The 17,509-nt window shown below is 33.1% G+C and overlaps 2 protein-coding genes across 3 annotated transcripts; one reads left to right on the forward strand and one right to left on the reverse strand.

The window, feature by feature from the left end:
- The first annotated feature begins 6,237 nt into the window (after positions 1 to 6,237).
- LOC144558367 (dihydroceramide fatty acyl 2-hydroxylase FAH1-like) lies at positions 6,238 to 10,641 on the forward strand. 2 transcript variants are annotated; one of them, XM_078307203.1, is made up of 7 exons: positions 6,238 to 6,399; positions 7,600 to 7,652; positions 8,076 to 8,168; positions 8,630 to 8,826; positions 9,255 to 9,360; positions 9,935 to 10,081; positions 10,343 to 10,641. In XM_078307203.1, the coding sequence occupies exons 2-7, from the start codon at positions 7,602 to 7,604 to the stop codon at positions 10,457 to 10,459; spliced, it is 711 nt and encodes a 236-aa protein (XP_078163329.1). In that variant the 5' UTR covers positions 6,238 to 6,399; positions 7,600 to 7,601; the 3' UTR covers positions 10,460 to 10,641. The 2 variants fall into 2 exon arrangements, with proteins under 2 accessions (XP_078163329.1, XP_078163330.1); XM_078307204.1 differs by lacking the exon at positions 6,238 to 6,399 and adding an exon at positions 6,615 to 6,638.
- Positions 10,642 to 12,744: 2,103 nt separating this feature from the next.
- Positions 12,745 to 16,343, reverse strand: LOC144558730 (alpha amino-terminal protein methyltransferase). Its single transcript, XM_078307581.1, has 8 exons — positions 16,065 to 16,343; positions 15,496 to 15,634; positions 14,917 to 14,975; positions 14,685 to 14,807; positions 14,311 to 14,412; positions 14,165 to 14,219; positions 13,678 to 13,775; positions 12,745 to 13,332 (listed from the first exon to the last, which is right to left on the reverse strand). The coding sequence occupies exons 1-8, from the start codon at positions 16,296 to 16,298 to the stop codon at positions 13,201 to 13,203; spliced, it is 942 nt and encodes a 313-aa protein (XP_078163707.1). The 5' UTR covers positions 16,299 to 16,343; the 3' UTR covers positions 12,745 to 13,200.
- Between the last annotated feature and the right edge of the window lie 1,166 nt (positions 16,344 to 17,509).

The raw sequence follows: 17,509 nt of genomic DNA on the forward strand, positions 1-17,509 counted from the left end.
TGAATCCAGTGCATCGGATTCATTCATCCAATAGAGTATATTCTCTAAGGTCCTGTACGGCAGTAATCCCGAAAGTACTGTTCACGTGGGAAAAAAAAATTCACTCAGATTGAATTTTTTTTTGGGATCGACTAACAGTCCCCCTACTTCAGTCCCCTATCTGTCCCCCGCACTAAAAGACAAAAAAAATAGTTAAAACGTGTTAACTACCACCAAAGAGCAAGATTAATGCTATCTTATTAATAGTCAAAACGTATAGTATTCATACCTACGAATTTATAGTATTCATACTTATTATCATAACTATTTGTCATATGTAAACACAAGCTGGAGGGAACCAGTAACAACCAGGGGGGACCGCAATCGTCTGAAAGCGACATTTGCCAAGATTGGGGACCACTACAGCGAAACTATATATCATTCATATCTAAATATAGAAGTATTCATATCTAAACAAATGAAGTATTCATACTGACGATTATGAAGTATTCATACATGTTTGAAATAATTTATACAATTCAAAATTCAAAGTCAGATTCATCTCTCACCCCACCTCTTCCAAGAAGTATTCATACTGACGATTACGAAGTATTCATACATGTTCAAAATAATTTATACAATTCAAAATTCATTATCAAATTCATCCCTCACCCACATCTTCCAAGAAGTATTTATATCTAAGATGAAGTATGCATATATAACAAATGAAGTATTCATATTTAACTAATGAAGTACTCAATATATAACAAATGAAATATTCATATATATAACTATTCATATCTAACTAATAAAGTATTTACACATGACACTAACAATATTCACATCTGACACTAATAATATTCACACTTGCCCAGATTGGGACCAAGAAATATTCTCAACATACTAGTATGCATATCTAAAACAATGAAGTATTCATATCTAACTAAAGAATTATTCATACTGACGATTACGAAGTATTCATACATGTTCGAAATAATTTATACAATTCAAAATTCAAAGTCAGATTCATCTCTCTCATCCCACCTCTTCCAAGAAGTATTCATATGTAACATGAAGTACGCATATCTAACAACTGAAGTATTCATATCTAACTAATGAAGTATTCATATGTTGCATTGTGACAACCTTCGCTGGGCTAGCATGGACCCTCTCCAATGGTGCACCACGCTCTCCCCGCCGAATCTTGACGGTGCACCATGCTCTCCTCGCCGGATCTCGACGGTGCACCACGCTCTCCTCACCGGATCTCGACGGTGCACCACGCTCTCCTCGCCACGTGAGAAGATTGAAGATTGAAGAGGGTAGATTTTGACCACGTGAAGGAACAAAAAAGGAAAGTTGTTAGGGGGACAGATAGGGGACAGATTCAAGGGGGACAACATCTTTACTCTTTTTTTTTCCCACATAAACAGTAAAATTCAGTTCAAAATTTTCAATTCCTATTCCCTACTGGGCTGCTGAACAGGCCCTTACAGAGGGAAGAAGTACAAACTTACAGTACACGCGACAGTTAAGTGACAAGAAAACAAATAAGATAAATAATTTCAAAAATTCAATATATATTTACAGAAAAAAAAACATGGAATGTCAAGAAAAAAAAATGACGTGGCGTGACATTACTAACATGTTATGACTTGATCACGTCATGTGATAAAAAAAGGATAGTGAAGGACAATCATGTTATGTGTGGTCACGTCTAGAGACAGAGTCAAGAACAAAGGATGAAAGTCAATCGATCTTTATTTTTTTTTGTCATTTTTTTTATTTGTATAGGATTTTATATTAATTTAGAGTAAAATGTCATAGTAATATAAAATTAACTTCCATTTTTCATAGAAAAATTGTATATGATTGACTCTTATAGTTCAAAAGCTTGACTCAGCCTCTAATCATGCGATCACGCATGACGTGATCAAGCGTGATGTGACTAGTTCACTTTTAACTTTTTTGTATTTTAAATTAGTTTATTGAAAAAAAATATGAAAAATTGCAAAATTGCAAAATAAATTAAATAAAATATAATGAAAAAAATTAGTGTCGTAATGTAATGTGACTGGATCAATTTGTATGAAATGACATATCGTATTATTTTTTATTAAAAAAATACGCCATATTAATAATCACATCAAGTAACATGCAAATTACGTCATATAACCGAAGAGAAGGGTTAAAATGCACCATTGATTTTGTGCTCCAACCATGCCCCACATCTCTATCTTCGTTTACAAAGTTCAAACAGTCGATCCAAACGGTTCATCTTGTTCTATATATTAAAATGTGTTTAGAGACCAAATTTTATATTTTTTGGAATTTTTTTACTATTTTTTTAGATAGGTACAAAATCACTATTTTTGGATGGTCTAGATGCAGTGATTTTTTACCTATCTAAAAAATAATAAAAAAATTCTAAAAAATATAAAATTTGGTCTCTAAGTACATTTTAACATGTAGAAAAGATGAACGGTTCAGATCGACTATTTGAACTTTATAAATGAAAATAGAGACGTAAAGTATGATTGGAGTACAAAACTAATGGTGCATTTTAACCCTACTCATAACCGAAATACACAACATATAACATGAAAGGTTCCGTGACTAATTTACTTCTCTAATTTCCACATGGTTTGGTTGCTGGTTCTGGCCGGAGAGGAACCCACTTATTAGAGAATTCACGTGGTATAGATTTATGAGCCCACAGTATTTCCAGGTTTATGCTTCTCTCATCTTTGAAGCCCGTGGGCTAACATATGATATTATTATCAGTTGTTCGCTTTAAAAATGGTATCTTGATTCAAAGCTGTATATAGTAAGCAAAACAAGGCAGGACCAATTCTCATTCCACCTCAAACCAAGTTGGTTATATTATTGGTGCTTGTTTGTATTAAAGCAATTTGCATCCCACGTTCTATTACATATTCTCTAAATATGATCTCTGACACCTTCTCATCTTATTGTTGTTTAATTATCTCTCTTGCTATGTTTGATTGCTGTGCGTTTAATAATCTCTGACACGGTGACACCTGCCCATCTTAAATGATTAAAATATTTTTGATGACGAATTATCAAAAGTTATTTTATTGTAATTATTGATAACGTGAAATTTATTATCGTCCATTGTATCCACTGGAAAAATGTGGATGACTGAAAGGCACTTCTGATTTTAAAATTATGGGTTGTCTCAAAATTTTGTTTGAATCCCCTAGAATCATGGCATCTATAATACATCTCATGTCATTCATATTATAAGACAAATTTAATTCATATTATTTATATTTACACCGTGCACTTAATTACATGGTCAATGGATTTTTGAACCCTCTTCATAATTACACGAATCTTAAGGCGAAGCGGGTACGGTGGACAAGCCATGAATTTGAATTTTTTTATTAGTCTAACTGGCTCTTTTATAAATAATTCGTAGATTTTTCAAGTTCGAAAGGGAGAACTAGGGATTGCCTGATTCATGACATGGCAGCATGACATGTACCCCTTCGCTTTAATTAAAGGCACAAAAAATGGAGACATTTGAACTCTTCTCTTGAATAAAATATAAGCATCACTAAGTTGTAGCTTTATACGAAGTTTATTTAATAAGAATATTAATTAGAAAAAATAATTAGTGACATCTCACTACAAGAAAATTGTTTGCTTTTTACAAATGCATAACAATGATTACTTGTATGTTTCTAAATTAATTCAGTTCTGTGCGCTTTTAGAGAGAATCAAGGAGAATTCAAAAAAGTTTGGAGTATAAATTAAGGAGGCTAGGAACTCTCTCAGAAAATAAAAATAAGAAATATATATACAATTATTGATTGTGATTTCTAATATTTAGATATAAATAATAAGAACAAGAATTTCATTTAATCAAAGAAATATTGAGAATGTGAACATTAAAATCAAAGACAAAACTTCTTAAGCACAAATAGTTTACACAGAATAGTGTTGATAACAACGGAAAAAAATATTAAAACGTCTAATCTTTGTATATATGATTTTTTTTTTGTAAAAATGCATTTTTACATCATTCATTCAAGCTTTGAATTGTCACAGAGAGGCAGAGAGCAATATAAGATTCTAGGGTTTTCCTTTTTGTTTATAACAGAGCAAACCAAACCTTCATGTTATTTAATTATTAAATATCCAAAACATTTTATAATGTTTTGGGAGACTTGGAAGGGTCAAGTAGCACGTGAGATGTGAGGAGGCATGGGATATCCAAAAAGATTTTTTTAGAAATACAAAAAAAATTAAATCTACGAAAAAAATAATTAGTTTTTTCTTTAAAAATAGATGAAATCTCACCGCACCAAAACACATATTGACGAGACTGCATTTTTCGGACAAATTATGTAGTCAGATTTAACGTTTGAAAAATGTTAAAATCATATTTCTGGCACGGTCCGACAAATTTACCTTTCCGAAAAATTGAAATTTCAATTTCTAAAATAAAACTCCAAAGAACAGGTGATAGGGGATATCAGAGAGAGTCAATCAATTTGCTGTAGTTACGCTAGGATCCAGGTTGGCGGGATTCGGGAGTACATTCCATGTGGTATATCCACCAGATTCCTGGTACATGAATCTTAAAGCGTAGCGTGTACGGTAGAACATAGTAACAATACACATGAATAATTTGTATTTTATTTGTTTTTTTGATGTTTTTGAACTGAACTCTGAATAAAATGCAAAAACAAATGTATAATACGTTTTATTCGCGAATATAACGCGAGTCACGAATTATTCGCGAAAAAAAAGCCATTTTTTTTTTTGCATCTTATTATACTGAATCATTTCCAAATTATATCCGAATTATACTCGAATCACAAAAAATTGACCTCACCAAATCGAACTCGAACTATTCGTTTGTCACTGCGTGGTGGATAAGCCATGAATTTGAATTTTTTTATTAGTCTAATTGGCTCTCTTGTAAATAATTCGTAGATTTTTTTAGTTCGAAAGGGAAAAATAGGGATTGAATGGTTCATGACATGGCAACATGACTTGGAATTAATTGGACTGGAGCTAGATATTTCTATTTCATTGACTCTGTAGTCGTAAATGTAGCTATCAGGAAAACAAATACATTGAAAAGTATCAGAGGATTTAATTGGGGGAGACAAAATGAATTAGAAAACGTTGATTGTTGGAAACAACAAATCGTTTACTGGCTTTTTATATGAAATATTGATTGTATTTTATGACTATCATCTGCTTTCTATGTTATGATGGTCCCCCAAAAATAGCACAGAAGTTTGAAAATAAGAATAATGTTTAATATAATAATATTAACAAAAATAAGCATGTTATTACACATGGATCGTTCGGATTGCTCAACAAAAATAAGCATGTTATTTTATCTTCAGTAATTTAAATAATTATCAAACATTATGTTTCATGATATAAAGATACCTACTATATTTTTTTTCCATCATTTAATTGATCTCAAATAAAGTTCAAAGATCTTAAAGACATGAGGTTTAGCGTTTAACCAATATAAACAGACTAGACAACAACTATTAAAATTAAAAACTATATAAATTAACACATTTTAGAAAAACAATAATTTATTGGAAAACAAGTTATTTCTAAAGATATAATTTTATTTCATTATTATCAATAAAATAATAATTTTAAATTTTCATATCACGCTAACTTGAGTATTCTCTCTAGTCTCTAGTCTCTAGTCTCTACTCTCTACTCTCTACAGCTGGGATCCGAATCCTCCCAGGTATCTGACTCAACACAATGAAAATAGATGCCCCAGATTTAATTTCAGCCGGTGGGTGATCGGATGGCAGTAGGGGGCAGTATTATTTGTGCTTTGAGATGCGAGCCAAGCCATTTTCGGACCGTCCAATTCAATTCTAGTCGGTCAGGTAACCTGAGGGGATACGAATTCCTACCGCTAATCTCAATTCTCAAGTACCAGAAAGAAAGAAACTATAACTTTCTTTTGCCACATAGAATCTTCAGTCCAAATAGGCCGCGAGATTTGATCAGATCTCCTAAAGTAACTCAAAATTTGTGTTTGGACCCGGACCAATCTGGACTGATGTACAACTTACGGGTCCCTTAAATATTCGTGCAGATTCTGATCGGACAGTCTGAATCCAAACTCAAACTTTGAGTTACTTTAGGGGAAAGAATAGCAAGCTTTGAGAGGGAGAGAAACAGGCGGAAACTAATTAAAGATAAAAAATTGAGAAATGGACAAAATGGTCTAATAGAAAAATATTAGAAAAAAAAGTTCGCGTCCCCCTTTCTTTTTCTATATTGTCGTCTTTTATTGTTCCTCTTCATTTCCTTCCTTCTCCGAGCGTTCAAGTCTCGGAGAAGAAACCAGCCGCTAGCAGTGCAAATCAAGGCGACCGTTGAAACGACCACAAGCATCGTTAGGTTCGTTTTTTTTTGTCGAACTTTTGACTAGAAATGTAAATATTCTGTTGGATTTTGGTTGAGATTTACGATGTCTCGGTACTCCGTTGAAAGAGCAAGCATTGTTTTGTTGTGCTATTTGTTCATGCAAATGGACATTTTTATTTAGGAATGGTGGTTGGTTTGACTCTTCTATAGATTGTATTATCTTGTTATCCTTCATTCCTTTGGCTGTTTTGTGCTATTTTCTTTATCTTCTGGTATTTTTTTTATTTTTCTCTCCATTGATGCAAAAATGTGAAGACCGAGCATCTCTCACAATTCTAGAGATTCATCCTTATGGGTGTTTTGTGGGTTCTATGTGGAGATTCATCATATTCCTTCTTTATAAATGCTATAATCTCCGACCTTTTACCAGGATTAATTGATATTGGTCTATGGATTTTAGATAGGAAATTTTAAAAATTACCTTTCATTACTGAAAAGTGTATGAATCATGTAGTTACATGACAGATTCTTGGTCAATGTAGATGGTTTTTCAATTCCCAAAAAAATTGCAATAATTACCGGTTATAAAGTTGATTTAAAATCTATTTTTTGTATGCTAGCTAATAGGTTTTCATATTAATTTTCTTTTATTTTCTTTACAGCCTGTCACCTTGTTCTTTCCTTTGGTCTGAGCTAAGCGTTACTTTTCAATGCGCCCCACATGTGCAAAAATCTAATTTGATATCATTTCACATGCACATAAGGCTGCTGATATAAAATTGAAATAGTACCTTACCCCTTTATGAACTGCAGTTAATATTACCACTTGCATAGCTTGGCATGTGCTGCTGCCTGTACCCGTCTTGTTTATATTCTCTTTCATGTTTGCATTTATATTTTCCTAAAATCCTGATGCAAATCATGTGGAGTCTGACCCAGGAATTGCTCTGGTATCCATTAGGCAGTCAGATTAAGAGATTAGCTGTGCGGGGCCATTGCGTTTTACAACATGTATAAGTATAACTATACACTGCTATATTGAATATTACAAAGAAAAAAGAAGGTCATAGTTGTCATGTCACAGCGGAACAAATTGTATTGTAATGGTCATAGTTGTCATGTCATGCAATCTGAATCTTTAACCTCATATTGAAGTTAATTACTTCTGTGGTAGTTTGTACTTTGTACAAAAATTCTTAGAATAATAATAATAATTAATTCTGAAAATTTCAGCGATGGTGGCACTGGATTACACTGTTGATTTGAACAAGCCTCTTGTTTTTCAGGTAGTTTTTTTTTTCCATTCTCTCTGTGAAGACTTATTTTTGTAAAGAACCATTTAGTTGCAAAATGTGGCATGCGGAGATCAAATTGGGTCAAAAGAAGGTTAGCTGCACAATTTTATGCTTGATCACAAGGTTATTTATAGCACCACATTGAATTGGGACACATTCTCAAGCACAAAATTGAAACTTTCTGTTATTTTTTCCCCAGATGTTTATCCATGTCAACTAAAACTATTTAACTTAGTTGTGCTTTGGTATAGCATTGGAATATCTTGCCAACTATTTTCAATAAATACTGATAAAGAAAATATAATAGGGAGAAGGGAAGTAATATTGAATAAATTTTCAAGTCTGTAGGAATTGGTTCCAGTAAGAGCTCTTAGATCATGTATATCTAACTCAGTGAAGTTTATTGTGTTTTAGGTGGGACATTTAGGAGAAAGATACCAAGATTGGGTCCACCAGCCCATTGTCAGTAAAGAGGGACCACGCTTCTTTTCAAATGGCTTCATTGAGGTAAAACAATAATTATTTATGGTCTATTTTAGTAGAAATTTCAGATCTGCCTATGCAAAATAAAAAATCACATTTACAATGAAAAATGAAAGATATCACTTGCATCTCCTAACAAGAGTATGAAATCTCTTGTACCATCCCATATTTAGTTCCTTAAAAAATTGGCCAAGCAGCTCTCAAGCACTGTACTACTTTTTTTTGTTTCTTTTCTTTTCTTTATTGTAAGGAAACTATATATTAAGTCTTGATCACCAAAGTACTCAAAAAGAAAAAGAGAAAGGAAGCCAGCTACCATTTACAGTCAATTACCTGTCAGAAATTGAATAAACAAGTATGGCATCAAAAAATCCAGAGTTAAAATTCTTTACACGGTCATATTAGAGACTACCTAAAAAACATAAATCTAATATTTCATTTCTACATTATATGCAATGAGGTTTCTTAAATTAAACCTTTTTCAGTCTCTGACATTGACAAAGTGGTACGCAATACCGCTGATATGGCTGCCAGTTGTGTGCTGGTGCTTCTCCAGGTCACTTCAAATGGGACACACAATTCAAGAACTGGCCTATATGGCTGCTTCTGGGTTGTTTATCTGGACTTTAATTGAATATACCCTTCATCGTTTCCTCTTTCATATTGAGACCAAGAGCTATTGGTAATTTTACTTATTTACATCACTCTTTTTCCCACTGTTTATTTAAACTCCATATTGCAATTGAAAAGCTACAAAAATATCTTGTTAACCTCTTTAGAAAAGTGAGAAGTACATTTTTGAGCTTGCACCGCGACATTGTCATTTTCTTCCACAAAATGCCCAAAGAACCCCTTATGCAGTGGTCTTTCCTCCCATTGAATAAGAAATGAGGGTAATTTGGTCACCTAAATAAAGCCTGTTGAGAACATTTTCTAAATTGTAATGTGTACATGGTATATCTCCCATATTTACTGGGTCTACAGGATATATTGAGCTTTTGCTGAGGGCAGACATGAAAATGCTAATCTTTTATTGGGTCTACAGGACACATTGGCAATTATAATGTTTGGAGCTGAATATTTTATCAATTATGAACTTTGAAATTACAGGGCGAATACAGCTCACTATTTGCTACACGGGTGCCACCATAAGCACCCCATGGATGGACTCCGTCTTGTTTTCCCTCCTGCTGCTACTGCTATATTATTATTTCCAGTGATTTTCTCTAACCGTCTTTATTTAAATTAAAATGGTTAAATCTATAATTTATGCTTCCTGAAAGAAAAAAGGACCATCCAACTTAGATAGTAACTAGGCGGAAGCATATATAGGGGAAAGGGTGCTAAGCACCCCCCTATAAATTGGAATTTTACAATTTTATCCTTCTAATTTTTGCAAAAATTATTACCAGTAGCCTCTCTCATAAAATGAAATTACATGATACTTATTAATCCTGCCCCCTGATCTCAGTTTTCTGATTCTCCGACTAGCGCGTCTTTCACTCTTTCTTGCTAACTGGTAACAGTCTGTTTTTTGTTGGATTCTAGGTATCATATAAAACAATTCCCAGTTTCTTAATAGAGCTCATACAAACACTCGATAAAAACATAAATAAATGAAAGGTCAAGCTTAAAGTTCCCAAAGTTCGATAATTCTGTTGAGTAAAGCCTGAACAGTTTGCCAATAACCTGATCATATTCCTTGATGTAATCTTTTCTTTTGGGTATTTGAAAATAATGTCCATAAAAGTTTATTTTGCCAAATGTGTATTTATTTGCGCTATTTGTAGTTCTGGAACCTTGTTAAGATGTTTGCCACACCATCTACAACTCCCGGTTTGTTTGGAGGTGGGTTGTTGGGTTATGTGATATACGATTGCACACACTACTACTTGCACCATGGCCAACCTTCCACCAATCCAGGGAAGCACTTGAAGGTAATTAAATCTCAAGTGAGCTGCTAGTTCACAACTTGAGCAAATTGGTGAAGTTCGTACTTGTGACTATTTTGCTTTAAGAAGTATATACTTCTAAATGGTAGTTCGAAGTTGGAAGCCTGTCTCTCTTTTGCAAGTTTCAAAGATTTTTTTTTTTTAATTCAATGGAAGTAATAATATTGGAGCTTTTTTTTTTTTTCATTTATGTTCTTTCCTCTTTACTATACATGATGAAACTATTTATTTTTTTGTGATCCTCAGACATATCATCTGAACCATCATTTCCGCATTCAAGATAAGGGCTTCGGGATCACATCTTCCTTTTGGGACATAATTTTTGGGACACTGCCTGCTTCTTTAAAAAAGAAAAGCATTTGAAGTATTATGCTTTACTTGCATTCACTAGATGTATTCAAACATAATGTAATATATTGAGGTTCAACTAGGCATGCCCCCTTCTCCTTTTCTCTTATCAACTCATGCCTAATCTTTGATGCTATCTGGTTGTACTGATGGTAAATTTGGTTCCAAGTTAGCAAATTTTTGTGGGTTTGATTTTCATTTTTCTTTTTGTCCCCCATTTTTTTTTTTTTGTAAAATAAGGTCTCCTGTAAACCCGGTTCTTTTTCATGTTTTAATGGGATCTTTTTTCGGTACACGTGCCCGGAATAGAACACGTAGTGTGTGGTACTTCATATAGTAATTATTTGGGTAGATTTCGTTGAAGGTCATTAAACTTTGTTTGTAATTATGAATTGGTTATTTAAGTTTGATTTGTTTCTTTATAGTAACTGAAATTTCAATTTGTTCTAATCAAATCACTCTATAATTTTTTCATTCAAAAAATTAAGAAAATATAACTTTTTTCATTCAAAAAATTAAGAAAATATAACTTTTTTCATTAGTATATTAGACAGAATGGACATATTATGTTAAAAATGAGTATATTCCGTTATATTTTTCACGGAATGAGAATATTATGTAATATTTTGAATGAAAAAGTCATATGAAGATTTGATTTGAACAAATTGAAAGTTCAATGACTATGAAAAAACAAATTAAACTTGAGTAATCAATTCGCGACAAAGAACTTCTAGCAAAATTTACCCTAACTATTTACATAACATTGAGAGCATTTCCTCCGAAAGTTCTAATTTGACACTGTTCACAGAGTCTTGAAAAAATATAGTAAAAATGTCTAAATTTTGTTCTAGTATTTTTGGCAAAGTTAACCCGGATTATTACAAGAAAAATAGCATTTTGCACAAAGAAAGTTCAGTCATTAGTCAGTTCATACAAATCTTAAGCCGCAACTGCAGTACATAATTTAACCTTTATTTCTTATATTTTAATTGCACTGCGCTTGAATTTAAACCAAAAAAAAAAAGAGGAATGATAAGAATCCCCTAACAAAAACCAGGTGAAGATTTTCACAGAGCCGTTTTTAATTCATGCAGCGCACAAACAATATAATCAAAATAGCGTTACATATGATTAGTGCGTTGCATGAACAAATAACTGCTCTGTCAAAATGTTTACCTCCCCAAACCCCTCTAATCTGTCCCCCCTAAATCCGATGGCCTGGATCTTTATTTAATATAACAAACAGCTGTTCAGATTTGACAATCATTTTTTTTTATTAGACTCTCACAGTCTCACACCTTTTTGCGCCTACACCCATTTATCTCTGTTCTCTCTCTTTCTGAAGTTAAAAAGTTTGTGTAACAACTCCATAGCAGTTCAACTATTCAACTATATTCGTAATAATAATAAAAATGTTATCCTCGTTAGTGTTACAAATGTTGAGTACAATTATATGCAGATAATATGTCATATGTTTAGGAATCAAAATTAAATACCTGTGTTCAGGTTTGCCAGTATCACTATATTGAATTTAATTGAGTACATTTGATTTAGAATTTGTAAAAATATGGATAGAAGTATTGAAAAAATGCTTTAAAGCTCTGTTTCTAATCTCTGCACGTGGAAAAATGGAGAAGATGGTATCTTTACAGTCCAATAATAACGCTAACATGATAATATTTAATTAGAACATATTAAAGCATCAGAACATAAATTAAATAAAAGAACTAAAAGATATGTTTCAAGTTCCACGTGCTCTATCAGGGTTTCATAAAAAGAAAAAAGTTCCACGTGGTCTGTTGGTCACAGCTTGTTTTGCGTCGCTGGATCAGATGAATTCGTATCCTCTGCATTAACTCAAAAATTTTCTTTTAAGTTAATGAATTTCAACTATCCAATATGTTTTAAGATTCATACACACTAGATCTACACTAATATTAAAAAACTCCCTAAGTTATGCTTGACAACCACAGTCAAGATTTACAAAAAAGAAGAAAAAGACTACGTTTAAAAACATATGGTTAATATTTATTAACTCAAAAAATTCTCTTTTGAGTTAATGCAAAGGATACACATTCTGATCAGATGGCCTAAATTTTTTAAGTTATCAAATTTTGGTATTTTGCGTGTCAATAATTAATTATGAATTTATTATAAACCTCTAAAGCCAGAAAGAAAAAGAGAGGAATGTAGTAAAATGTTTTTTTTTTACTAGATAATGGTGATAACAGGTTACAACAATTGCAAATCAAGTCGGTATATTTTAATAAAAAAATAGCACATACAAAAAAAAAATCATATGAGGCAATCACATAAGCATCCTGTTTATACTAATCAAACATTGAGCAATAGTTTCTAATTGACACAAAAGTTACCTCGTAGTTATTATCATAAATATATAAACCTGGATTTGACCTTGGATGATCCACCAATCCAAGTCAGATTTGAACTTCTCAGTACTAAAAAAAAATGAGCAACTACAAAACTATCTAAACTCTCCAATAACCGCTGTTCCCACATGAGCCATTCTTGGAAAGCAACACTCGACCACCATAATTTTAAACCCTAACCATGCATAATTTTGCACATGAGTGTTGCCTATGAAATTGAAGTAGAAGTAATGTCACATTAGATACAAAATTTCATAATAATTCAACCTCCCAAATAAAAAATAAATTGACACTAATAGTACAAAACAACATTTCAGTTACAAAGAATTATACACTTCAAGTCTACACATTTTTTTTCCCTTCTGATCAAGACTTGATAATAGTTGGTCGGTTACCGTGCTTCCTTTTTCTTGCATCATTCCCTCCTTTCTGTGGCTTTTCAGTAACCAAACAATACATCTTTACAGGAAATAGCTCCTTTGGCATTTCCTTTTGATCCTGCAAATATCCCAGTGTAAATGCATGGCAAAAACTATTTTATTTTTCTTCTAGGCTTGATTTGGAGTGCATATAAACCTCGAAATGTTCAGCATCACTTTCTAAATTGAACAGTCCTATAGATCCTCAGTATGTAAGAATCATTCTTACTATATCAATTTATTTCTCCAGAAGAAATGAAAGGAAATAAGTTTCCTTATTTAAAATTTCAAGAAATAACCAGGGGGACTGAAACTAATTCGACAGAATTTAGAGGGATAATCCATATATTTTGTGTTTTCAAACTATAATCAAGAAATTTAACTTTTTCTGTTTTGGAACAAATATTAGAGAATTTTAACAAACCCTTGCGCTGTGCACAAAGAGGCCACATCGGTTAAAAAGGTCTCTGAAGTATGCGTCAGATCGAGTAATGCTTTGGTCATCCTTATCTAGTACAAAGCCTGCACCAGATAAAAATATGTTATTTCTGTGCTCTCAGAGATATATTTATTTGCATCTTATGACATAAACTTTCTATCAAGTAATGCTTTGGTCATCCTTATCTAGTACAAAGCCTGCACCAGATAAAAATATGTTATTTCTGTGCTCTCAGAGATATATTTATTAGCGTCTTATGACATAAACTTTCTATCAACCCTCACCAGGGTTATAAAGCCTCATTAACCCTGATTTATCATTCCTCTATCATGCAATTGTGTGTGAAATTTATTTATATTTAAGCCCAGTTGTATCCAATTTTAGTTACCTATTGTCAAGAAAAAGAGCAAAAAAAATTTTCAAGGGCTGAAATGTGGGAAGACACAAAAGAGTTTGCCTTCTCTGAACTAACCTCCTCTTGCGATATTCTCTTTAACAATAAAAAATCCATTTGGTTTAAGTCCAACCTACACAGATGAATAGCCAACAAAAGTACGAGTTATAAACAAGACTCTAAATTATAGATCACGATATCCCTCCTTAAAACCAAAAAGATACCTTGGCACGCTTGAAAAAGGAGATGAAGTCTTCATCTGGAAGATGACCAATGCACCATTGCACCCATATCACATCATACCTTCCTGTTTCAGGACTGAACTCCTAGGTTACCACAGTAAATTTTCATACAAAAGAAAATGTTTAGCTTCCAGAAGTAGAGCAAATTCAAAAAGAGATGGTACAATTACTGTACTGCAAAAGAGAAAAAAGCATATTTTTTGAAGAATAGCACATTGCACAAATGCAATATGCTGGAACAATAGTATATTATAAACAAGCGACGGAGGCTTCTTTGAATCTTTTGGGTCAGAAGGATCAGAATCATTACATAAGAACAACAAAAGGTAAGATTAAACGAATGAAGAATCCAAAACCTGAAGAGGCACACAATAGAAGTTTGTAGCCTTGTGTGTTTCTTCTTCTTGCATTATAGAGTTTGAAGATAAGTTTTCACGTGCTGCCTCTAAAAAGTGTGATACCGGCTCAACAAGATCAACCTGGCGACATATTATCAATTTTTTATAGGTCAAATCTGCAACCTGTTTCTTTAAAGTAGTCGGACCTACATTTTTTTTTTCCAAAATGAGAAACCAGTACAGATCGTACCTCATTGAAATGCCTGAGTAGAAGGTTCTTTGTAACCCTGCCTATTCCAGCCCCACAATCTATCAATTTATTTCAAAACAATAAATATCAATACTATATTTTATTATGACCTTTTTTTTTCTGAAGGTTGGAACTTGAAAGCAAAGCTTCCAACAATTTGATTGACAAATAAAAAAGTTTTTACAAAGTCCTAGTCTTTAGAATACACACTCTATATACTCTTGGTCAGGTTCCAAGCTCTATTTTATTATGACCTTTACTTGGGATAAATATTCTTTTGTCAAGCATGAACACATATGCTGGCTTATAAGTGTTTGCTGGTACCTATTTGACAAAAGATACCTCTACTCTTTACTACAGATTTATTTTTTCTGGGCCTGTTTAGCATTTAAAAAGACATTACTAAGATGATTTAGGTTATGTTGGGATAATAGATACCATATGTTGAGCAGGGTTGATTAAAATTAGAAGTTATGTGCATAGAACTGAAGCTTAATTAAGGACAAACTGCAAGGTAACTACTGTACAATTCAAAACACTATTTGTAATAAATTAGAATATTGGACATGGATGTCTCACCAACAGCAACAAGGTGTTGTTTTTCTTTGCCAAATCTTAAGGGCAAAAGTGTCTTTAAAAAAGCCTCGCTTCCCTTCACATCTGAGTCATTTACACAACCATAGCCTCCCAATACTCCCTCTACTGAAGCCTCAACTCCCTTCAATAAAAAATTAAAAGAAAAGAATCAGCTTTTACTTTGTACCGCAACACTGTCAATCCCATATTATGTAATTATTTTTCTAATAATTTGAAATTCGCCTCCCACTTACGCGAAACAGATTTTGGTGGGACAAGTAGGAGAGTAACAGATACCTTTGCTCGATTCATAAATAAAGCTTTCTGCTTATCAGATATATACCCTGGCTGTTAGGTCCGAGAGTAGCAGTTACTAGTTAGTACCGGAATGGGCTTGTACAGGACCTTTACAATACCTCCTGATTGACAACTGTCGGTACCTATTATATCTGGCAATCATTTAAATCAAATCCAAAGTACAACCCAATAGGAGCTTTGAAAGAGCTCATTTCTCTTGGAATTTGGGACCTAATACTTGCAAGTTTAAAGGAGATTAAGTTTGAGATAATTACTTGCCAATAGGAGATGCCTTTAGAGTACCAATCCCTGAGCTTAGTCTGATCGGAACCAGCCGCTTCGTCCTCTCCGATTTCCTCTCGCCACATCTCGTTCGCGCTAGAGAACTCGCGTCCAGTCGAGTCCGTGCCGGACACCTCCATTTGTCTTCTCAGAGCGAAGCGTAGAACCAAGCGCCGACGCGCAGGGATAGTACTGAAAGATACTGGCGGTAAGGCAGCGGTGTTCATGAAGAAGTGCAGGGTTTTGGGGTTTTATTGGGATAGGAAGTACTTTTCGCCGTATTTTCCTTTAGGAATTTTGCGGATTTTACCCTGGTTTGTTCACTAATTGTAAAATATCTGTAGTTGGTCGTTTCTACAAGTGACATTTATGTAGAATAATTGAATAAAGGATAACAAAGCATCGATGAATAAAATTCCTAGTTTCTTAGCTTGCAGACTGCAACTCATATTTAGAAAATCACTTGATCTGAAAATTCTGGACCATCCAAAACAGTGATTTTCAATAAATCTAAAAAAATAGTAAATTTTTTTTTAAAAAATGTAAAATTTGGTCTTCAAACACATATTAATATGAAGAACAAGATGAACGGTTCGGATTGACCGTTAAAATTTGAAAACTCAAATATAAAGCCGTAACACAGTAACAAATCGTAATATGCATAGTACCATAGACTCACTCTTTTTTATTTATTTAAACATTACATGTTTGTCAATTTATTCGCGATAGTGGTAACATTATCATTCTTCTCTTAATTTCACCGAGAGAGCATTCTCCATTTCTCCGTGACTTCTCCACTTATTAATTTACATATCTCGTTATTTAGCGTGAGTTACTATTATAACATGCATATTACGATCAACATGTATTATAAATTCATATTTCTATTTTTCAAGTTTAAACGACCGATTCAAACTGTTAAATACAATGTTCATATAAACATATACTTGAAGACAAAATTTTATATTTTTCAAACTTTTTAAATATTTTTTAGATCAATAGCAAATTACTACTTTAAAATAATCTAGAATTTTTAGATTAAGTGATTTTCTGCCTATGTTTTTTTAAAATAACAAGGTTAGAAATGCTTCAGAAATCAATCGTGTAGAGAAAGGGGACGGAAGGCGAAGGAAAGAACACGAGCGTGTGTTACTCTCTCTACACCCTGAATCAGGAGGACAGATTTAGAGCTTTTGTACATCGAGTTCTCCTTGGTACAGTATCGTTTCCCTTCCTTTCCTCTTCGATCTCCTTGCTTCTGAAGCAAGTGAACATCACGGATAGCTCCGATCTGAGCATGTGTTGTACCTTCTTTCCCTTTAATGAAGGGTTTCTTCTTCTCTCTGGAGCACACCCTAACACCTTGTTTGGATGGAGAGTGGAGGAAGGGAGGGAATGGAAAGAAAATAAAATTTTTCATCGAATCGTATTTGGTTGA

This window comes from Carex rostrata, chromosome 8, assembly GCF_964058835.1.
Source record: "Carex rostrata chromosome 8, lpCarRost1.2, whole genome shotgun sequence".
Classification (NCBI taxonomy): Eukaryota; Viridiplantae; Streptophyta; class Magnoliopsida; order Poales; family Cyperaceae; genus Carex; species Carex rostrata.

Coding starts and splice junctions, on each gene's coding strand:
- LOC144558367 (XM_078307203.1), top strand. CDS start 7,602: ATGGTGGCACTGGATTACACTGTTGATTTGAACAAGCCTCTTGTTTTT. Junction 7,653..8,075: donor ACAAGCCTCTTGTTTTTCAG/GTAGTTTTTTTT, acceptor ATTGTGTTTTAG/GTGGGACATTTAGGAGAAAG. Junction 8,169..8,629: donor TTTCAAATGGCTTCATTGAG/GTAAAACAATAA, acceptor AACCTTTTTCAG/TCTCTGACATTGACAAAGTG.
- LOC144558730 (XM_078307581.1), bottom strand. CDS start 16,298: ATGAACACCGCTGCCTTACCGCCAGTATCTTTCAGTACTATCCCTGCG. Junction 15,635..16,064: donor AAGGCATCTCCTATTGGCAA/GTAATTATCTCA, acceptor TTTTTATTGAAG/GGAGTTGAGGCTTCAGTAGA. Junction 14,413..14,684: donor TCTATTGTGTGCCTCTTCAG/GTTTTGGATTCT, acceptor GTGGTAACCTAG/GAGTTCAGTCCTGAAACAGG.